A 24,879-nucleotide genomic window follows, 5' to 3' on the forward strand; every position below is an offset into this window, starting at 1 on the left:
CAGAGCCTTCAAATGTAATAAACTAATATCAATGCTCCTATGTAAATAAATGTTTACAGATATACACCAAATCAAGGGGTTTAAAGAAAAGAATTAGAGATATACTGTTAGCCCAGATTCAGCCAAATGCAGCAAAGTTGATTGGACGGCGCTTCACAGTACAGATGGACAATGATCCAAAACACACTGCAAAAGCAACCCAGGAGCTTTTGAAGGAAAAGAAGTGGAATATTCTGCAATGGCTGAGTCAGTCACTTGATTTCAACCCAATTGAGCATGTATTTCACCTGCTGATGGCAAAACTAAAGGCAGAAATACCCAAAAACCAAGAGCAACTGAAGACAGCTGCAGTTAGAGCCTGGCAAAGCATCAGAAAGGAGGAAACCCAGTCTTTGGTAATGTCCATGGGTTCCAGACTTCAGACAGTCATTGACATTAAATGGTTTCTCAACAAAATATTAACCAAAAGACGCCCGACCAATAGCCATTTGGCGGCCGGCAAAATGCTGTAGATTTCCGGGGTGGACGCCAAATGGCATCCTCCCGGGCATGCGCAGTTTTCGTGCTTGCAAAGCAGCTCAGCGGCGCGATCTGTCGGACGCGGCCGATGACAGATCTGAGTACCGGCCCCCCGTTGCCAGTACTATGTGACCTGCTGTGACCAATCACAACAGGTCACATGACAGTTGTATACAATCGATGGCTTCATTCATGCCATCCATTGTATACTAGTGTTTAGCTGTGAATGGTCACAGCGATCACATGCACATGTCATGTGATTAGCTGTGGCCAAATCACAGCTAAGCACAAAAAAAAAAATACCCTGAATGAATTGATGTCATTCAGGTAAATGCTTGCTTATAGCAAAGTAATTCTTTGCTATAAGCAAATTGTGTAAAAAAAAAAAAAATCCTGATCACTTCCCCAAAGTAGTACAATGTTACTATGGTAATATTGTACTACTTTGGTCATAGTGAAATATGAAAAAAAAATCTTAAAAAAATATAATAAAAATTTAAAATTAATAAAAAAAATTTATATATTTCTTTTCATACTGTCAGTGTCCCTGATCACCGCCATGCCAGTTATATGATGATGCTGTACAGCACTGGTGACAGTATGAAAAAAAAATAGTGAAAATAATTTTATTAATTTTTTAATTTTCTGAAAAATTATGACAACAAAATACAACTTCAGAAAACTCGCCATGCCTCTTATGAAGTACGTCGGACTGTCTACTTTGCAAAAAGTGGTCATTTCGGGGATATCTGTACTGTTCTGACATTCTTGGACCTCAAGAAATTAGATTGGCCGTCAGTACTTCAGGATTGATCAATTTTCAGATCTATACCATAGTTTGTGAACTCTATAATTTTCCTACAAACTAAAAAATACATCCTAATTTGGGTTATTTTCACCAAAGACAGGTAGCGGAATACATCTCGGCCTAAATTTATGAAGAACAATTATTTATTTGCAAACTTTTATAACAGAAACAAAGAAAAACGTGTGTTTTTTTCAAAATTTTCTGTCTTTTTTTGTTAATTTAGCAAAAAATAAAAATCCCAGCGGTGATTAAATACCACCAAAAGAAAGCTCTAGTTGTGTGAAGAAAATGCTAAAATTTTAGTTTGGGTACAATGTTGTATGACCGCGCAATTGTCATTCAAAGTGTGAGAGCACTGAAACCTGAAAAATGGCCTGGGCAGGAAGGGGTAAAGGTACCCGGTATTGAAATGGTTAAAAATTAACATTTTATTTATGATTATATTAATTTGTCCAATTACATTTGAGCCCCTGAAAATGGAGGGACTGTATATAAAAATGGTTGCAGTTCCTAAAATGTGAACTTGATATTTATGGTCAACCCCTTGAATTAAAGCTGAAAGTCTGCACTTCAAATTCATTTGGATTGTTTCGTTTTAATTTATTCTGGTGGCATACAGAGCCAAAATGATGAAATTTGTGCATGTGTCCAAATATATATGGACCTAACTGTACATGTTAAAAGGGAAAAGGAAACTAGATTCTCTGTAAAGGGAAACTGTAGACAAGCCACATTAATTTAGCTGTTTAGCAGAACTCACTCTCATAACTATGGCTTAGCTGCAGTGAGAGAAATGTATTTGTGGTAGGCAATAATTAAAGAATATGTAAACCCTACATTTCATATTTCTTATATATGCCTGCTGTACCATGTACTTGTATGAAAATGTGTCCTGTTCTCTTTGTATTACTTCCTTTGTATGAAATTCCTGGTGTTCCTGCCACACTCTCTGCTTTTCTATTAAAAACTGACCACACTAAGCAGGAGAACACATCGTGGTCAGATCTCTAGCTGTGCTGAAACTCAGCCTGCTCTGCTCCAATTATCAGTTTTATCTTGACACCCAGGTGAACAGCCTTTCACTGAAAGACTTCAGTGTCCTGCTGTTTCTCCTCCCCTAGCTCTTATACAGCTGAGAACAAAGGGAATGTGATCACTTATAAAAAAAAAAGGGGGAAAAGGTGTTTAGAATGTTTTTTTTTTTTCTATACACAAATGTTTTGCCTTTCATTTCTATTTTAAACTAAATGGGTAGTTTTACAAGATGAGGGTTTACATATACTTTAATATAAATCCTTGCTTCATGTAAACTTAGTTCTCCTCATTCAGCTCTTTAATAAAATACTGACTATTTGGATGATTTTATTTATATTTTCCTACAGTATTTACTTACAGTTTTTACTCACAGGTCTAAATCATTTAATTTTTAAACTGTTCCCGACTTAAGCTAACCAAAGAATATGGAGATCTGTCATTTTATATGGAACATTAAGAAGCATTAATTGCACTCAAGCGGTACCCTGAAAAGTTTACTTTTTGTCTTGAATTCTTAAAAAATTTGCAGTGCACTTCCTTTGCCTGTGCATTGAGTGCCTTAACCCCTATTTCTGTATATCTGCTGGGTGGTATCATCTGTGGTACTGTTGCCTCTGACTGCTAGCCTCTCCTCCAGTCACTCCTATACTGTTCACTGTTCTGCTTTCTGAAAAGGAAGCTGCACCTGAGAACCCAGAGTACAAGGATCTCCCTGCTTCTGCTTCATCCATTTTGTGTATCTGCAATTTTTTTATCTACATTGCGGCTTCCTGAATAGTGCTCCAACAGTCATCAGATCACCAGTCACTGTGAGAAGGCAAAGCTCTGCCTCTACCAAGATGTCTGCCTTCCCCAGTTCAGAACATGCCATAGTAAGTTAGTAATGATGAAACGATCAGCTGCAATGAGACCATAGATAATCCCAATGACCAGTCCATTTTCTTCTACTTGCCTTGTATTTTAGACACAGCATCCACATTTCAAGTACTATATAATGAATAGAGTTTGTCCCTACCCTTTTCACTGGTTGGCTTGATGTTTATATAAATTTGAAGAACCTATAAAAGTACATGTACATAAAACAACAATTCATAAGCTGAATCCTGTCAATATATGTTAACCGCATGCCTTTATTGGAATACAACATGTTAACAACACTGGTCCTTTAAAGAATATTTCCAGACATCAGCATGTTATACACAGCTACATTGGTCCACCCTGGACCAATGTAACTATGTACAGTATATACCATAGCTGGCCAATGCCTCTGTAAGCTGGCACTCATGAAGTAGATACTGCTACTCCAGTGATCTCAACCTGCTTCTGGGATTTGTGCTGAGCGGCCAGCCCGATGCATTGTGAATAGAAGAGGTTGGCCACTTAGTTCCATTCAGAGAATGCTTTGCATTTTGCAGCTTGGAACTCTTGCAATTCTGGGTTGGGAGATTTTCTCTGTCAACTCTTTCACCTGGGGCTTATGTTATTGCACATTAGGAAAGTGCTGTGAATAGTATGCAGGTCAGCAGAGCTTCCCTGCAAGAAGCAGTTATGATGTATGCCTTTCAAAATTGAACGCCTTTTTGTCAATGCTCGGTATGGAAGCAGCAGAAGCCTTCAGATTAGATGATATCTCCTTTTTGAACCAAGAACGATTCCTTTCATTGTTTTCAGAACTTGGGGCAACACAGAAAACTTCCTTTCAGAAAATGTACTGGAGCCCCAAACCCACCAAGACAGAAAACAAGCCTTCCTCCTAATGGGTTAACACCCCTACTTCATGTATGTGAAGGGACGCTTGGTGACCTTCGCAGCCTTATGGATCCAAGGTATCTCTGATGTATGGGTTCATTTGCACGGAGGCTACAGGCCGGAGCTTTGCATTTTGCCTAATGCTGTTGAAAGTGGCTATCACTTCCAACAAAATAGCAGTGCTTTTTGCTGCTCTGTACCAGTTGTACTCTCAAGGGGTCACTGTCCCTGTTCTATAACCAGAAAAGGTTCCCGGTTACTGTTCCAACCTATTCATGGTACTCGCCAAATTGCAATTTGTGGCCCATTCTGCACCTGAAGCTGTTGTATAAGTTCTTACATGTTGTGATATTGTGTGGTTTCACTCATGTTATATTGCTTTCCATCAAAATCAAACCCAGTATAATTCTGCGTTTGGATTAAACCATGTGATAAGAGCAGCTAGCACAGGTTAAAGATGCACAACCTCAAATACCATAATACAAAATGTGCAGCACTAAAATTAAATAATCAGTTAGATTAGAACTCCTGAAAAGATTTCATGCTCAATAAATGTCCACAATAGTGAATGTGTTTCCAACCTTCCAAGAAGAGAAGAAGAGACCCACTTTTCCAACGAAGCTGAAGAAAAAGTGTAAATCCAAACATCTGGTTGCAACCACAGGCGTGTATTAACCCTTACTTTTGCTGTTGGACTTTCAACCTAATAAAAAGCCAAAATGAGCTTTGGGACTCAGACCCAAATAAATCTGTGGCAGATGACGAATCTCCAATCCTGTGGTTCCACCTTGGGCTTCACACTTAGTGTCCAGCTGGCTGTATAAATGTTTTTTCTTTACAGAGGTTGTTTTTAACATTTTGTTAATGTTTTGTGTTTCAGTACTGCTTAAAGGGTACACCCTGAAAAATTGTCCTGAAAAATTAAAGTGGTTCTAAAGGCTATTGTTTACCTTAATGCACTCCTGTATTAAGGTAAAAAACACCCACTAACTGTTTCCTCCCCTAACACTTACCTGAGTTCTTTCATGATCCAGCACTGTCCTCTTCTGCAGCAGCCCTGCTGTCTCTTCCTAGTCTTGCAGGAGACTCTGAGAGAAGTGGAGGTTATTAACCCCTGATGCTGTCAGTCAAATCCTGTGAGGAGAGAGCGGGAGCATGGCTGAGCTGTGCTGTGTGTGTCTGTGGATACACACAGCCTGGCTCAGGAATATGCCTGCAAAAGTCCCTCTAAGCACACAGTTTGCTGAGGGGGCACCTGCAGGAAAGGAGGAGTAGACAGCCCCAGCAGGGAACTGAAGAAGAAGAGATAAGGGACCGCTCTGTGCAAGATCATTGCACAGATCAGGGATATTTAAAATCTTTTTATATTTGGCCAGAACAGTGGCTAAATGGTTGGCTCTCATGCATGGCAGCACTAGGGTTGTTGGTTCAAATCCCAACCACGGCACTACATGCAAGGAGTTTGCATGTTCTCCCTGTGCCTGTGTGGGTTTCCTCTGGGTACTTCAGTTTCCTCCCACACTCCAAAGACATGCTGGTAGGTTAATTGGCTCCTATCTAAATTGGTCCTGTAATGTGTATGTATGAATGTATGTTAAGGACCTTAGATTGTACGCTCCTTAAGGGTTAGGACTTGAAATGAATGAATAATGTATATGTAAAGAGCTGTGTAAATTGATGGTGCTATATAAGTACCTGTAATAAATAAAATAAATATTTTAGTAAAAAAACCTTTAATATCACTTTACCTGTTAGATCAAAACATATCTTGGACAGTATTCAACTGTGTTGCAAAAAATTCTATGAAATGAAAAGTTAAACTCTATTGGTTACTATTGATAGTAAGTCTGCCTATTTGCTGATTTAATTTTCTCTGGTCATAATGAATCAGCCCACGGAAGTCTCTGAAGCTGCAGTCTATTTGAACACTTCATTTTGCTCAATATGCTAAAGAAAATTCCCTTATTGTTCTTAATAGTATGTATCATTAACCTATAATAATTTCAGGTCCTGCTTAATAAGGATTTATGCCATGGGCTTATTATTAGAGGAATCCCCTTGTTGAACAGATCCCCTATGAAATAAATTTACAGGAAGACGGTGGAGTACTAACTGATGCCTAGTAATAATGTGTGCTCACTAAATATGGAATATCTTGTATAGAATATTGATGAGGCTAGAGGCAGATTGTATACGTAGTTATACAGACTCATACAGCATAATAATGTTGTTGGACTGGTGAACACATGACACAATAATGGACAAACACTTACTGAAGGGTATTATTTTTTTTCAAATAAAAAACAAAAACTGTATATTGTTGTTTTTATTATTTTTAAATTAGAAATTTTAAATGATCTTATTTATAAAGCTAACATTTAGTACAAATCTAAAGTGATGGTAATGCAAACCTGAGCTTTGCCCATGTGGGCAAAACAAGAGGTTCATTTTATACTTACCCCCTCAGCAGGACAAATTATTATACAGGTTTTAGCTGTACAACAGTTTGAGCAGCACTTTACAATATAAAGGGAGACTGTACCGTTACAATACAATAAAAAAACAAGAGGATTAACAGGGCCCTGCTCATAAAACCTTACAATCTAATAGGGTGGGGCAAGTGGTACAAAAGGTTATAACTGTGGGTGATGAACTGATGGAAGTGATAAATGTTTAATTGAATTGATAAGCTTCCCTGAAGAGATGAGTTTTCAGGGATAGCCTAAAGGCAACCATATTAGGGGATAGCCGGACAGGTTGAGGTAGAGATTTCCAGAGGATTGGAGAGGCTCTAGCGAAGTCCTGGAGATGAGCATGGGAGGAGGAGACAAGGGAGCTTGAGAGCAGGAGATCATGAGAGGAGCGGACGGTTTGGGTGATATTTGGAGACAAAATTGGTGATTTAGCTCAGGGCAGAGTTGTGAATAGCTTTGTATGTTGTTGTTAGCATTTTGAGTTTAATTCGCTGGACAATCAGAAGCCAGTGGAGGTATTGTCAGAGAGGAGCAGCGGACACTGAGTGGTTGGTAAGGTAAATAAGTCTGGCAGCAGCATTCATGATAGACTGATGAGGGGATAGCCTATGGAGGGCTAGGCCTATGAGAAGGCAGTTGCAATAGTCATGGCAAGAGATAACAAGGGAGTGAATAAATTGCTTGGTGGTTTCATTAGTTAAATAGGGGCAAATTTTAGGGATGTTACGGAGGTAAAGTCTACAAGCTTTTGACAGCGATTGGATTTGGGGTCGAAAGGATAGGTCATAGTCCAGGATTACACCTAGTACCCTGGCTTGAGGGGAGGGACTGATAGTTGAATTATTGATTTTTTTTGTTTTTTACTTCCCTCCTCCGCCACTCCATTCGCATGCCAGTAGCAAAATAAATACCCAGTACTTCCAGTTATGGGTTAGAATGTGGCTCTCTCAACTTACTCTCATGTAACATCACTGGTGCTTGGTGGTTGGACCAGTGCTGTCACATGGGGAAGTGGGAGAGTCCTAAGCCCTGAATTTTTTTATTTTTTTTTGCAAGTGTGTTAGGTGAATGCATTTCTATCAGTTAGTGTGTGCATAGGGATGCATTACTGCTTTTTAATGCTCTTACCTGTAGAATTTGAGTGACATACCATGAAACAAATTACTATTTGTAGTTGATAGCAGTACATATGCCAGAGGCACATGAAACAATGCCTGTGCAAGTGTCAGAAGATGTGCTGCTTGTTCAAGATTCAGCTCATTGTCTGTATGAATAAGCCATGTGAGGCATTAGGACCTCATATTTTTTTTACCCGTTTCCTGCAATAACATAACTGTTATGTAGTCAGTTTAGTAAAAAGTTCCAAATTAATAACGGATCTTGTTGATATATTGTAAAAAGGTTTGATAAAATTCTGTGCTATGCATATATTTACAACAGGTTTATTTGGGAAAGTGATTCTTTTATTGTGATCAAACAGAATAGATGTTTCAGAAATCATTTACTGCTATTAATGTTTTATTTTAAAATGCTGATTCATTCTTTAAATGTAGCAAATGCAGGATGTGCTTTTTGTTAATATAATTCATATACAAAGTAAATATATTTAAGCTTCTGAATTTGTATGGGTTAAACCCAGTGCAGAACCATATAGAGTTAAATTCCAAGGATCAGCTTGTGAATTGAATGCTGTTCATGTTGCTTTATATCTATTGACATAAATGTGTGGGAACATGTGATCGTGGTCCTTTTTACATTCATGCTGGGTCAGCTTCTGTCTGGAAAGTGTCCTATTGTCACCATGTCATGGCATCTCAAGATTTGTGACCTTTGCACCATATAGATTGTTGGCAGTCCAAGTGGTATTTCTTCAGACTGGGCTACATTTGTGCCCCCGCTAGGGGGTACCAAAGCCTTTTGCACAAAGATGTAATTTAGAGAGCTTTAAAGACACATAACATTTTTTAATCTATTTTATTTTCATAAATACTATGGACCGCCAGATGTCGCAAAGCAGTCACTGATAAAGCTTTTCCCTTACAAAATGTGGCACTTACATGAGTAATACCAGTATTGTGTTTGAAGGGCCGTAACAGGTCAGTGAAATGTCCTTCAAACATTTGATTTGTGTGTTCCAGAATGGGCAGAATGAAAAGATAAACACATATTTGGCACTGACAGCTCCGCCATTAAGACAACCGATGCAATTGCCGTAGTCGGTGGAATCAATCATATCTCTAATACCATATTCTAGCAAAAGTCCTGCTTTGTCTTCCACATTAATTCAGTAATTGAATGTAGAACTAGTATTCCTGGCAAGAACAGTATACCAAATTATTTACTAAAATGACATTTCTTATGTCTATCTGCATTTTATAGCAAAAAAAAATTATTTTGGTAACAATATACCCAGTTCACAAAATTCCGAAATAACTGAATTGGTTGAGTTTGTAAATGCTTGAATTACAATCTTTTTATATATTTTTTCCTTATTTGATACTGAAACAATTTAAAAATGCTTTTAAGACGTAAAGAAGTCAAAAAAGTGGTAACCCAAGTTAGGAGCCCATAGGGCATATTTATAATAATTAAAGGAATAAAATGAGCCTACTGTTTTTACCATTCAAATATTCTTTCCAGTACAAATTAGAGAAATGGAAGCCAACACCCAAGTTGTTGGCATGAGCAACACAGCACTTCTTTTCTCCACTTTTAATACATAAGGCACTATATTTGCTTGCTAAAGGGTTAAAGGAAACAGAATGTTTTCATGTGCAGATCTTAGCAAATTCTTGGTAATTTTAAGTAGTTGAAATGCATTATTCAACAAGTAACCTGCTGTACGTTTGTGTTTAATAGGCTCTTCTTGGATATACAGAAACTGTCAAGATAAAACACAGGACATGCATCATTCTGATTAAATTACGTTTCGTAAAGAAACAGGGACACAATGAATTTTTGATGAAATGGTTTATACCATTGTTTCCTTATATTGATGTTACTTTTCAGGTGTATATAAAAAAAGACTGATATCATAGTTGGCAAGAAATACAGTCTCAGCTTATCAAATATGCGCACAATGCTCTTGCTTTATTTTGCCTGTCCTATAGAGCTCTGTAGTTGTGTTCTACCATAATAATGATATTTGTTAATGCTAATTTCAGTAAATTTACTAAAGCTTATCATATAATTTCAGTGGGTTATTTAAATTCATTCCCTATGCTTCTGTCAGTTGAAAGTTAATGTGTTTTCTACTTGGGGTTCTGGCCTGCTTCCCCAATAAATATATATACCTACAGTAAACACATATAACGGTTGACTATTGTGATATGATTCTGTACATGTCTTAAATTGACCCTGCAGATATGTTAAAATAACTTCCGAGAACAAGTCTGTAACAGAAAAAGTTGTATGCTTACCTGTCCAGTGGGCGGTGATTGAATTCTTCACTCTCTTGCTGAGCTCCGGATACTGCTGTCACCCAACCCTTCTTGGTATATCAGATAGAATGTCATTTACTCCTCATTGTTGTTCTTCCCGCTTGCCCTACATTGTTACAGGAAACAGTTGTGATGTAGCAGCCAGTGGGAGGAACCTTGGTATTGTCAAATAGCGGGAATGCCCAGAAATCTGCAAAAGAGCAAAGAATTAGTTGTCATTCACAGGACAGGAAAGTGTACACCTTCCTATATTACATGCTGGCTTTCAGTCCATTATTTTAATATAAAGTCAGGACCTTTTGAATAATTACAGAAGTGTATTGTTACTTGATACAAAATAAGATTAAAGTATAACTAAAGGCAAAACTATTTTTAGTTTTGGATAGAGCGGAGAGGGACAAGGACACTAGGTTTTTTTGTGATCTGTGTCCCTTTTAGGGTAATTTACCCTGTTGGTTTATTATGTTTACTGTTATTACCAAATTGAAAGTTAAAGATAATCCAACATTTTGGGTTGTCCCCAGAACAGGAATAAAGGGAAAATCTTTCAATGGGGACACTAGTTCTGGTGACCCAAATGACAAACAGGGATTCCCTCACTTTGGATGGATTTTTTTCTCACTTCCTGTTTTGGAACAGGAAGTGAAAGGAAATCTCCCCAATAGGACAAAGGTGGAAATAAACTGACAGGAGGTATAACCCTTCTTTACTCTATTCAAATTGAAAAAAAAGATGTTTCCCTTAGTTCTACATTAAATATCAAAGTAATGTGTTTGTTATTTTACTAGTACTGTAGTAATACTAGTGGGAGAATTTAACTGGTGATGGAAATGGGCTTGCGTGTTCTTGGAAAAGGCGTAGCCTTGTTAAACGTTCATCATTTTTAAACATAAGACCTTTTGACAGCTTCTTTATTTGCAACATATTGTTTTGTTGGTACTTACAGATGAGGCAGTTGTCAGCAAGGGGTTACTTTCATGATACAGAGTGACTGAAAATCTCATATGAATCAAAGAACTAAGATTTATTAAACAATCTGGGCAAAAATATATAACATATAATTTAATATAATCTGTACTTTCACCCACTGGCCATAATCAAATTGTTCACCATTGCATCATTAAAGTGATTCTAAAGGCCTAAATTTAAAAAAAATATATAACAAACATGTCTATACTTAATTGTTGTGTACAGTGGTTTTGCACAGAGCAGCCTGGATCCTCCTCTTCTCGGGTCCCCCGCCTACGCTCCTGGCCCTTCCATATCAATGTACATATAGCAGCTTGCTATGGGGGCACCTGAGCATGCGCACTCCCCAGCCACTGCTCCGTGTGTCAATTCACACATGGAGCTGTGGATTTGCCCCGACCCCTCTCTCTTCTCATTGGCTCCGTGGCTGTGAGTGAGAGCAGCGGGAGCCAATAGCTCCTGCTGCTGTCTCAGCCAATGAGGAGAGAGAGTCCTGGGATAGCCGAGACTCCAGTGCACATTGCTGGATCGAGAGGGGGCTTAGGTGAGTATTAGGGGGGGTGGGGGGATGCTGCACAGAGAAAGTTTTTTTACCTTCATACATAGAATGAATGAAGGTAAAAAGCCTTGAGCCTTTGCAACCACTTTAATTACTATTGCATCTGATTTTTGGATTTTTAGTATTGAAAAGAGTGAGGAAGGGTTTGTCCTTTTTTGTGAGTGTGCCTGTATTGGTAAGAAAAGGACAATATTCATATTACACACGTTCCTGGAATGGACTCTGAGGTAGTGGGTGTTGCAGCAACAACCAGCTGGAGACTGGAGACATCACATGTCAATGTACATATTTGCCAGCACACCAGAGATTGAGTGTCGTCATGAAAGGTTTTATCAAAGAATGATCACCTCACAAAGGACATAGTGCAATGTCTCAAAGCTGCACAGGACCCCTTTTTCAGGCATGTCACATGCCTGATGAAGAGATCCTGTTTGCTCCGAAATTGTGCACTCTGTCCTTTGTGATGTGATCATTTTTCATTAAAACTCTCGGACAACACTTGATGATTTGTGGTGTGCTGCCAAATATGTGCATTGCTCTGTTGGCCAAAAATCCCCCCCCCCCAATTTTATTCCACGTAACCCCAGGACAAGAAGATGAGCAAAATGGAGACAGAAACAGTAAAAAAAAAAACTTCCTAGAGGTTTTAAACTTTCCTCGCCCTGAAAAAATGCTTTTGATGCCATCAGTATCCCAGTTGGAGAGATTTTCCATTGCTTTCCCATACTTTCCAATAATCTCCCTAGTGTGGGCACAGATGGTGATACAGTAAAAACCACACCGATGTGCTAACTACTTCCCACGCTATCTTAAACAAAAAAGTTTTGGCTGGAGTTGAGTTTTATATTGTTTTTGTACTAAAAAGAACATAATGAAGTAATGTTTTTGGCATTTAAAATACCGGGGTGGGTAATAGAAATAATTAATATTTTTATTTAAAATGTGTAGTATCTAGGAAAGAAAAAAACACATATATAAAACACACATTGGGGTTAATTTACTAAAGGCAATCTGGATGTTAATTTGCATGGATATTTTCCCTTAGCTTAGTGAATGAGATGAAGCATTGCTGACTTCCATCATCCAATCACCTGCAAGCAAAAATATTGGGTTTTTTTTATTTTCTTTACACCTGATTGGGTGCTCTTTGCAAAGTGAATTTTTGCCAAACTAAGGGAAATTGTTCTTGCAAAGTGGTAATTCCCCTACAAAATTAACAGCCAGTCTGCCTTTAGTGATCCAACCTCAATATATCAAACAATCATCATATTAAGGTTTGTGGTATGTTGCTGTTCACCTGTTCGCAAAATACTTGGTGAATAACATAATGCCTAAGAAAATTTGCTACAATATTAATTATTCAGGTACTGTACATCACAGTGCCTTTGAAGGCTGTAAGAAGTTCATTCACCTCTGGAGAACTTGGTATAAAGGGATGAGGGGGAATTTCTAACTCTTACATATTAATATAACTTGGCAATAGGTGAAGTCAGCTCCATCACAAGGGGGCATTTAACAAAGACAGCACTTTATTTAGATATTTGTTCAGAAATGAGTTTCTGTACCACATTGCAGCAAAATGCTTATTAATTGATTAAACTTTTTAAGCCATACATTCATTTTAATTTTTAAAAAGGGAAAGTGTAACTTGACATGTAAGGCAATATATGCTGTTAACTTTTGCAGTGTAAGATTTTATGTCTATTTAACCTTTACTTTAAGTACCAGGTTGCATGATTAACATAAAAACAGATCTGCCTGAAACTCTGTAAATGGTATTGGTATAACGCCATCAATCATTTTTAAATGTTAATGGTGTTAAAGAGCACTGAGAGCATATGTTTGATATTTTTTATACAGTACGTCTCAACGAAAGAAATCTAACAAGGTTAAGCTTTTTTTTTTTTTTTTTTTGTTAATTATAATTTATCTTCCAAGTTTTTCCCTGTACTTTGTGAAATGGTTTTTGTATTGTTCTATAACTCGTGAAAAAAAAAATCTGTAGGTGCCTTAGCTATTAGTATTTTCCAAGTTTGATCACAAGGGAAAAACATAACTTGTCTTAAATGCAGAAAGTAATGTTGGCCGTTAATTCCCTGTGCTGCTGAAGCCTTAATTCTGGGCCTGGAGCTGTACAGCAGGATACTAGATTCTTGTTATCCTGCTAAAGATAACTAGCTAAATTTGAACCACCTCTGTTTGAAGATTTTGTAATGACATTCATGTAAAATAGAAAAACTATTTAACTATTTCTGTGTGTGTATCTTAGAAAAAAATACATTATTTATATTTAGTAACTATTTTACAATTTACATTGTGCGATCTTCTGTCATTCTGTCAATTGCCATTTTAGGATCAAGAATGGAAAACCATGTCTAACAACTGGAAAACTACATTATGTTCAATGCTCATAAACCCATATATGAGATTACATTGCACCAGCAGTGGTTTAATGAATTTAAATAATTGCTCATTTATCTGTAATATATTTGATCTCTAAACATTAATTTTAGCAATTCCTTTTATATTTTTTTTTCCATCTTTAAGATTCAGTACCAAATTTTTTTAGGAGAAAACAAATCCTTCTAACACACAAAATAATGGATCCTATGCATCACTAAATACATTTTCTTGAAATGAAAGTGAATACATGGTTTTTTAGGGGGCTTTTTTGGAGGTTAATTTTAATTATGTCTGGCACCCTTGCAATCGACAAATACATTATATAGATATTGTGACAGGATTGTTTCTAAACAAGGCAATGGAAGTATATGCCTATAAAGCTTAGATACTGTAACCACCTTTTTTTATTAGAAAAATAGTATGCAATGTATTATCTTCCTTAAAACTTAGTAAGATGGTACCAGCTGCTGAAGGACATTTATTTATTACTTATTAATAAAAAGCTAATGTATGTTCTACATTTTAATGACAAGTTATTTGTGTGTGTGTATATATATATATATATATATATATATTTATATAATTTATTTTTTTACAACTTTCCTATTTTAAACATCAGAGCACGTTACATGGTTTCTGGCTGTTGATACCTATTTGTAGAAACTGCTGTAAAACAGAATTGAATTAGATGACATATATCCACTGGAATTTTTTACTTCCATAGACTGCAAGAATACTGAATACCTGAAAAAGATTTGTAGAATTAGTGTAGACAAGCTGTAAAAACAATGGCTAATGACCCCATAACCTTGGAGACCCTGAAGGTCATTATTCTATTCCCCAAATCTCTTGGCCAACAATGCTCATCCACAGCCAAAAATAATAAGATATTGCATCAAGCTGGTGGGAAAAAATGTTGCTTTTACTAAATACAAATCTCAAATGTATTGAAAGATTTACCTTGTGTAGTAGACAACTACAATAAACTGAATGTTATCCACTACTTTACTTAATTTACCTGTTGTTTATTTCAATAAGACTTTTTGTTATAATAGTAATATATATAGTTAAAAACTGGTTTTAAAATAATTACTCATGTTTTAAAGCAGAGCTTAACTCTCTCACTCAACATTGACTATTTTTAATCCTTATGCTGCTAGAATTAATAAATAGATAGGAATGTATATCATATTTACTTTACTTATTTACTTTAAAACTTTTTTTATGTTTGTTCAGTTACTTCCCGGTTTCCAGGAATCTTCAGGAAGGGATGAGAGGGGGGGGGGTTCAGCTAAGCATGCCCTCCTGCCTGCATGCCTGAACTAAGGACAGATGGATTCCAGAAAGTAAATGCTACATGAATCTTCTGCCCTTACTTAAGATTGCCATGGCCAGAAATGCTAGGGGGTGTTTTTCAGAGTGAATTCTCAGCAAAATAAAGCATGCAGACGTGGATGGATGGGTGAGTTTGTTTTGAATATTACAAATCAATTAAGCGCTTGCCTACTGGGCACTTAAACCCCCTTCCTGCCCAGGCCAATTTTCAGCTTTCGGCACTGTTGCACTTTGAACAATTGCATGGTCATGCAACACTGTACCCATATGAAATTCTTTTCATTTTTTTCACACAAATTGAGCTTTCTTTTGGTGGTATTTCATCACACTGGGTGTTTATTTTTTGCGCTATAAACAAAAAGAGAGCAAAAAAAATTAAAAAAAAAAAGTTTTCTTTGTTTCTATTATAACATTTTGCAAACAGGTAATTTTTCTCCTTCACTGATGTGCATTGATGAGGCAGCACTGATGGGCACTGATAGGCGGCACTGATGAGGGGGCACGGATAGGCAGCACTGCTGGGCACTGATAGGTAACACTGATGATGCTGCACTGATATGCAGCAATGATGGGCACTGATATGTGGCACTGATGGGCTGCACTGTTGGGTGGCACTGGCGGCACTGCTGGGCAGCACTGATTGGTGGCACTGATGGGGGGCACTACAGGGCACTGCTGGGTGGCACTTCTGTGAACAGGTGGGTGGCACTGCTAGGCACAGATGGGTGGCACTGATGAGCACAGGTGTGTGGCACTGCTTTGCACTTGTGGCTGCCACAGGTGGGTGGCACTGGTGGGTAGCACTTCTGGGCACTGATCATCAGGGCATTGATCATCAGTGCCGATCTGTTTTCTGACAATTGCCGGTTGTTGGCAGTACTGTCACAGCATGAGGAAAGTGCAGCCGACAACTGGCCACTGCATTTACTCGGTGATCTGCTGTGTCTTTGGACACAGCTGATCATGTGGCAAAAGGCTGCTGTGATTGGCCTTTTACCACATCAAGTGATCAGCTGTGTCCGTAGGACACAGCGCCACGGAGATTGCCAGGTGCGCGCCGCTGGGGACGTGTGGGAGGGCGCGTTCTGGGAGGACATCATATGACGCCCTCCCAGAACTGGACAACTGCGCAGTAGCCATCATTCGGCTATAGCCAGTTGTCAAGTGGTTAAATAGCATTTTTGGTAGTCAGATGTAGTGTAGTTTCAATTTAAATATTCTGTTAAGGGTTAAATAGTTCAATTTAGAGCAAGCAGGCACAACAAACTACTTTTTCAAATATTATTTTGAGGCCTAAATAGGTTGTAAAGTACACATAGGTTTTCAAAATCCTTCATGTAGGTGCCTCTACATGGTTAAAATGTATTGTGAAAAATCTTTAAATTATATACAGCTTAAAAGTAAAAAAAATATTTGCAGTTCGGTCACTGTCTTTGTCTTGGTGTTCTTTAAATCAGCACTTTATTTTGAGTTGGAAATTTTTCATGTAACCTTTATAATACATCTCCCCATTCCTAGTTTTTAGGTAATTTTTTCAATATTTATAAGTGTCTAAGTGTTCTAATTAAGCTTGCACATTTTTAAAATATGTGAATTGGCCTGTAAAAGATGCGAAGTGAAACATAAAGTTTGATGATCTTTGTGAAAGTTCACAAAACCCATTAGCAGGCATATCTACAGTATATTATTTAATGTAATGTAAATATGGTTAACCCCTTGGCGCCGGCGCTTCATGGCCCTTTAAAGGGTTTCAGATTGCGGGAGGTGGGGTTTCTGATCATGTGACTGCCGTCATTGGCTGTCACAGCAGTCACATGATCAGAAAGCTCCTGACTGTAAGTAGAGATCGGGAGCTTTCTGTTAGCCTCCGGTTACTGTGCTGGGAGTGCGCACGGTGCATGCTGTCAGCACAGTTCTGTTTACCTTTAACTGCTTTCCCGCTGCCCTATAGCAGAAATACTGGTACAGGGTGGCAGGGCTGCACAAAATCATGCATATATGTACGTGATTTTGTATTTCCTGGTAGGGAGTGCATGCCCTACCCAGGCCGCCATTGGCGGCTTCAGCTTTCGATCAACGGGTCCCCGCATGCACCCAGCGATCGCTGAGTATCACTGACGGGGGAGAGGTCTGTATGTAAACAGTACCAATCTCTCCCTTATCCGCTCCTGCACACTGCTTTTTATTGCTTTGCATAGCAGAGCATTACAAAGCAATGTGTTTACACAGTGAAACACACACACAGCACACAGTAAAACAGTACACAGTTAACCCTTTGACCCCTCCAGATGTTAACCCCTTTCTGCACAGTGTCATTAGTACAATGTCAGTGATTTTTATTAGCACTGCATTAGTGTCACTGGGGATGTCAGTTACAGTCAGTTCCCCCCCACTGTCAAAATGCCCGCCACAGTCCCTTAATAAGTTGCTGATCACCGCCATTACTAGTAAAACAAAACCAAAAAATTCCAGTATATATACCGCCATTTGTAGATGCTATAACTTTCACATAAACCAATTAATTTACATGTATTGGGATATTTTTTAGCAAAGACATGTAGCAGTAAACATTTTGGCCTGAATTTATGACGATATTTGATTTTTAAAAAAAAATTTTATTGGACATGTTTAATAGCAAAAAGTCAAAAGTATTGTTTTTTTTCCTCTAAATTGTTGGGGTTTTTTTGTTTATAGCACAAAATATAAACCACAGAAGTGACAAAATACCACCAAAAGAAAGCTTCATTTGTGGGAAAAAAGGACATAAATTTCATTTGGGTGCAGTATTGCATGACCGCATAAATGTCAGTCAAAGTAACGCAGTTCCGTATCACAAAAATTGGCCTGGTCAGGAAGGGGTAAATCCTTTGGAGGGCAAGTGGTTAAATATACATATATACAGAAAGCAAAGAGTGCAGCGCTAATAAACAACATAGTAAAATCACCAAAGGCCTTCGCCAGTAAGTAAAAGTAGACGAGTAGCATATGGCGGAAAACCGCTTGATAAATTAACCAGCTGGGTAGTTGTATGGCCACCGGACCTCCTTGATCCGGTGGCGTGACGTCACAGGCATGTGTCCTCCGCCTGTAACGTTTATAACTTCCCTAAAGTATCAGAGAACTGTCATATAATATTTTGTGGACTTTTATCAATACTGTTTTAACATATTTACCAGTACGAATTTATGGTGAGCCTCAGGCATATCTTCATATACATTTATTGTTTATTAGCGCTGCACTCTTTGCTTTTTGAACATTTTAGAAGGTTTTTAGGTTTCCTTTTAGTGCATTTGCTGCTCCAGTTGATTGCTCCTAGCGCTCGCTGAACCATTTCTTATATGTATACATATATGCAGCCTCTTGGCATTAAGGCCCACCCGCCAAGAGGCAGGGAGCTAAAGGGTACCTGAAATGAAAACTAGAGCACCGTATCCTATTGCCCTCCTGATGAAAACTGTAAGTTACATTACTAACTAGTTGTAAACAGACATGTTAGTTATCCAGCCTGCCTAGAAGCGGATAGCATTTGCAGGACCTGACAACAGAGAATAATGGGAAACCACTACCTACCTAGCTGGGTACTGCATGCGTTTAAAAAATAATGTTGGCCTTGAATCTGATTGGGTTCAATATTATAATCTAAAAAGTTTGTGAACAGCCTAGGCCAAGATTTACAATTTCAAATAAAAAAAATGTTGAAAAACAAAACATAATATGCTGTAAAGGTAATGTATAAAGGTTGATATGAAATTAAAAAAAAAATAAAACACTTTAAGAAGAAATTATTATCCAAATTTTATGAAACAAATATGTCAATTTTTGGAACGTGAAACTTTTTCACAATATCTGAGTAAATAAAATACAGATCTTAAAAAAAAAACTTGGAAAAAAATACCCCTAAAACCAAGTGACTCTGTCGCTAGAATAATACTCTGAGTAGAGTAGAATAGAAAGTTTCCTTGCAAAGAAGATAGTAAACATTATTCTGCTACCATTGCACTACTTTATTCTGTAGTCAAATAGGGGAAGATTTGTACACCTCTGTGCTTCGCAGTGTGATTGCTGTTGATCCAAGGGTCAGTTACTCCACATCCACTCTAGCAGCATATGTTCATCTTTTCTTACTCTCAAGCTACACCATTCAGCCACTGGGACAGTGTATAGAAAGCCCTGTTCAAGTTCCAAACTGACTTGCTGAAGCTTTTACAGGGCTATGGATTCCTTCTCTATTCCTTTGCGAAGGCCATGGTACAATCCCAAGGCAGTGCTGAATCTTTTATCTGGCTCCCAGCTGCTAAAGTAAGCATTAGGGGAGTGAAGAAAAGGTAGGGAATATGATATTGGGGAGTGTAATGACCCTTTTACTTTGCCCTGCACAGACAAAGCTTTAAACGTTTTTGCAGATTGTTGTATTCTTTTTAAGCAACGTTGTTATGCAAATCACGACAATAATAAAGTTCTTGTCAAAAAATTCTACGTGCATTTTGGGTAAAATAAAAATATATTGAGTGTTGCGCTCTCAAACCTTCAATCAATACATGATTATTTAAATCATTTAATTATAAAAATTACAATAATTAAGAATGATGTGTGTGAACAAACACAAATTGTAACAATCTTATACTCTGAATCTTCTGAATCAACTCAGATAAACCATGTGCATGGAACAGTGATGAACAAACAAATATAAAATAAAATAAAAATAAAAAAAAATGTCCCAAAAAGTGACTTTGTGCTGAAAAATCTTCAATAATTATAAATCGGTGACTGCTTGTGAATCCTCCCTCAAGTGAAGATATGCGCTCACCTCATAGGAAGCCTGCAATTAGGCTATATAAGCTTGCGGTTCACCTCCTTTGGAACCTGCTTGTTTGGAACTCCTGTTATAAGATATCCATGGTATACGGCATATGCTATGGAATGAATCTCCTCTCCAGAGGGTGCTATTCCTCTATGTTTTCATCTCCATGCGGTTCTCCACATACAAAAAAGATCTCGACATGGTGCTTTATCGTTTTAAAAGATTGACTTTTATTTACTTTAGGGTATGGCACTCACATGTGTGCGGATAGTGGTAGTACAAATACGATCCCAGACTGCCGCTGACTGCCGGAGCTGTGTACTCGTGGTCCGGCGAACGGACTGACTCCCTCCGAGTGACATTAACAGTCCCACCCCTACGCGTTACGCCACTGGTCACGTGGCTTCATCAGGGGGATTTGATTCATTTTGGGTAACTGGAAGACATCTTGATAATCATATAATTCTTCAAAAACGGTAGTTATTCCATTTGAACTTCCAGATATAGGTTAAGCTAACGTTGAACTAAAGACTGATATAGAAAACACAATTTATTCCAGAAAAGTGTTAATACAGAAGAAATTAATTTTATTTTTACCTACAACCAGCACAATGACATGACATTTTAATAATTTTAGCCTCTGTAATCAGGTAGATAGGCTCTATTGCGTAACTGCAGTGTTGTCTGTAGGAAGGACCAGGGCCTTTCTGTGCTAGCCAGGGGTCTCTGGATTAGAATACTGGTCAAACATTAAAAAAACAAAAATTATTTGGCAAAGCAGTTTGGGCAAAGCATGTATGTGTGTGTGTGTGTGTATGTGTGTATATATATATATATATATATATATATATAAATTTTCATCTGTGAGTCTCATGTACACTTTTCATTTCCATAAAAGTATAGTACAGAAATGAATGAGACAGTGTTTTAGGAACATACGTATGACAATGTGAAATGCTGAATAAGACAAATATTTAAGTGAGGCATGCTGACACTTAGCACTTTAAGAAAAGTACTTATATAGTGTTGTTTGTTTTGTTTTGTTTTGTTTTGTTTTGTTTTACAAATAGTACTGCACAGCACTTTTTATACATTTTTGTCTTTTTCATCTTGTGGGAACACACGAGTGTGTGCAGCGGTACCTAAAGTTCATACGTATTCATGGGTGGAGTTGTAGGAGTGATTGTGCTTGGGTGTGTTTGGTTGATTTTTCTATGAAATACTGAATAATAATACCCACATAGTGCTTGTAGCGGTCTATGTGATCAAACCCCAATAAAAATAGCATTGTGTTTTAAATAGATATGCAGCTAAAAAAGGAAGCATATGTATGCATTTTCTTTCTTCCTGATTTGAATGATCAAGCTTATTTAATTAGTTCTGCTGCTGGCCAGGAGCTGAAACATGTTACACCCTAAATACGGGTCTAACATGTTCTGAAAGGTGAATGTAGCTTTTAAATTCAGGAATATAGTGACCCCTCTCCATTCTACTTAGCTTCACAGTGAATACACAGCCATTCAGCTCACTTTGCTCCTTTGGGAGTGCAGTTTCAGGGCATTCTCACCCAGTATTTGTCATAATATTTTATACTGCTTTCTCTTTTGAACCTTACAGCTATGCAATGGGGTTGATTTACCAAAACTGGAGAGTGCAAAATCTGGTGCAGCTCTGCACCAAAACCAGTCAACTTCCAGTATTTTGTTTGTCAAAGCTTAATTGAACAAGCTGAAGTTAGAAGCTAACTGGCTACCCTGCACAGCTGCACCAGATTTTGCACTTTCCAGTTTTAGTAAATCTACCCCAATAACTTATTGTCTTCTCCAACTTTAAAATATTTCCCACACCAATCCCTTCTTCACTCATGACCCCACTAAAATGCTAATGCATACTCACATTGCATTCCTGCTTAGTTATTGTAACATCTTCTATTGAAGTCCAGTAATGTACAGATTGGCACTCTTCCAGTTTATACTAAACTCTACTGCTTTAGTCATCCACCTTTTCTTTCAATGCTCAAGTGCTTCTTCTCTCTATCAGTTCCTTCATTGGCTGCCAATTATGCAGTTAATACAGCTGAAAATGCTAACTGTAAACTAACTTTTTTTTCTGGCTTTCCTCTTCCATAACCAACTACTGCTATTTTCCAGAAAGATAGATGAATACACTCATCTATAAATGCACACAGTGCTCAGCATAAATGAGTACACCCCTTTTGAAAAGTAAGATTTTAATTTCTAAAATTTTTACAAAACTGTTTTATAGAACATTTGTTTAGCTCATTACATGAAAGTAAGGTTAATATTATAACTTAAATTACAAAACCTTTAGTTTAACTCAAATTAGTTGATGCAAAAATGAACACACCCCACAACAAAAACTACTACATTTATTATTTTGTATGACCTCCATGATATGTAAGGACAGCACAAAGTCACACATGGAATGAACAAGTTGTTAACATATTGCAACATCTCTTTTTCCATTCTTCAAGAACGACCTCTTTTAGAGCCTAAATGCTGAATGGAGAGTGATGCTCAACTTGTCTCTTCATAATTCCCCATACGTGTTCAGTTGGGTTCAGATCATACTTGGCCACTGAATCACTTTCACCCTGTTCTTCTTCAGAAATGTAACAGTGGCCTTAGATGTGTGTTTTGGATCACTGTCATGTTGGAAAAGTGCACAATGACCAAGGGCATGGAGTGATGGTATCATCTTCTCTTTCAATATAGAGCAGTACATCTCTGAATTCATGATACCATCAATGAAATGCAGCTCCCCGACACCTGCAGCACTCATGCAGCCCCACATGAGGACACTGCCACCACCATGTTTCACTGTAGAAATCATGCATTTTTCATTATACTCTTCACCTTTGCATACAGTTTTGAAGCCATCAGTTCCAAAAACATTTATCTTGGTCTCATCACTCCAGAGTACAGAGTCCCAGTAGTCTTTTTCTTTTTCAGCATAGGCCCTGACAAATTCTAGGTGGGCTTTTTTGTGCATGGGCTTTAAGAGAGGCTTCCTTCATGGATGACACCCATGCATGCTATTCCTCTGCAGTGTATGCTGTATTGTGTCACGGGAAACAATCACCCCAGTTTGGCTTTCTACTTCTTTACCTATCTGCAGTGAACTTGCATGGAGATTTTCTTCAACCCGTCTCATCAGAAGATGCTAGTGTTGAGGTGCTATCCTCCATGGATGGCCTGAACATCTCTGTGGGATGCTTGCAGTTCCATCGTTGTTAAATTTTTGTATCACTATTTCTACAGTATTCAGACTGATAAATAAAGCTTTGCTGATCTTCTTGTAGCCTTCACCTTTCTTGTGTAAAGAAATTATTTTCTTTCTCAGGCCATGTGAGATTTCTCTTCCATATGCCATTGCTGACAACATGAAATAGGAAAGTGTTTTCTTTTTTAAGTAACACCCTTTTATAATCAACTGTCTGCTGGACATCTGTTTAATTAATAATTAGCCTCACCTGTAGTTGAGTTCTTGTTAATGGTGATTTTGTTGTCTAAAATGTAGCTTTGCTCCCAAGACTTTCATTAGGGTGTATTACTTTTTGCAACATGGTCTTGAATGAATTTGGTAGGAAAAATACTTTTTTGTGTGTGCAAATTAACAAATATTGTTTGCAATCAATGGCCTGCATTTGTGGGAGTATTTTGTAGTATAGTGTCCCATAGAAAATGTTGATTCTGAAAGGAAAGTAAAGGCTCTCTGACAAATCTGTTGGGGTGTACTCATTAATTCTGAACACTGTAAATATACCTCAAATGGAATTCCTGCTTTGTGCAAAATGTCATCTTTCCTCTGGGGATGAGGTTCAGGTTTGTCATTATGGGTTTTAGGCAAATCCTACAGGTGCAACATTTACAGTCCTGGTGAATTTTTGTGCAGATTAGCCCAGGAGAATTATTTTTAAAATATAAAGCACTACATATATTTTGGACTATGGCCATCAGGCATTGTAGTTAAGGCAGCCCCCTATACATTGTGGAGCACAGAGTAGCCATCATGTCAGTGAATTTGAAGCTGTTGTAGGGAAAGCTGACATTAAAGCTGACATTAGGGTCAGTTAGGAAATTGTATTGGTGATGGTAATTTTGATTGCTTGCAACCAACCCCTTAAACTGCATTTTTTTTGTTGTTCTTATCGTGGGCTTTTTTGTCTTTCTTTAATTTAATTTTATTGTTGATGTGATGTCAGCTGTTTTTTTTAGCTGCTGTCCCATTCATAGCAATTTTTTTTAATTACTTCTACTTACTAATGCTTCACGTTTTAAAAAAATTGGACTTTTGCTTCAGGGGGTGGTGTGTTGGGGATTTCAATAATTTTGGGAGCATGTTGCTTTTTTTTTATGTTACTAGGGCCTTTAATTTATGTTAAACTGTTTTTTTTTTTCTTTTGCTGCAAGTCTTCCTTTAAAATTGCCTCAGGGATGGTATTTTAGGGTTTAATTCTTCGATGGGGTTTTTTGTGGGTAAAACACCTGCCTGTACTCTTTTTCTCTAACCAATTCTCTGTTATTAAAAATGTCCTGCTGCTGCTGGCCAGTTTTACAGTGCTGTATCATCTGGGGTCTCTTAATTCTTAATGAAAGCTTAATGAAAAAAATGTGCCTAATGCAGGATAGTTGTGTATTAGCTAGAAAAAGGACAGCCGCAGCAAACTACTTGCCGATTTCTCTCTGCCAGTGAAAGCAGGCCTTTTACTGCTTGATGAAAAAACATGTCGCTGCTAAAGCTACCCTAAAAAAAATTACTTTTCT

The 24,879-nt window shown here is 37.7% G+C and overlaps 1 protein-coding gene across 2 annotated transcripts in view; it reads left to right on the forward strand.

Annotated features, from left to right (window-relative positions):
- The window catches only part of KIAA0825 (KIAA0825 ortholog), a 515,459-nt gene that overhangs the window by 291,672 nt on the left and 198,908 nt on the right, over nucleotides 1-24,879 (forward strand). Inside the window, exon 20 of one of the 2 annotated variants that reach the window (XM_089679162.1) lies at nucleotides 9,445-9,767. The exons of the other annotated variant lie outside the window; for it this stretch is intronic. Within the exon in view, the coding sequence (XP_089535288.1) occupies nucleotides 9,445-9,478 (34 nt within the window). The 3' untranslated portion in view covers nucleotides 9,479-9,767. Of the gene's footprint in view, nucleotides 1-9,444; nucleotides 9,768-24,879 lie in introns of those variants that run through there. 2 annotated transcript variants of the gene reach the window in all.

Source organism: Staurois parvus, unplaced genomic scaffold, assembly GCF_062004578.1.
Source record: "Staurois parvus isolate SC_StPar_1 unplaced genomic scaffold, SC_StPar_1.0 ptg000218l, whole genome shotgun sequence".
Taxonomy (NCBI): Eukaryota; Metazoa; Chordata; class Amphibia; order Anura; family Ranidae; genus Staurois; species Staurois parvus.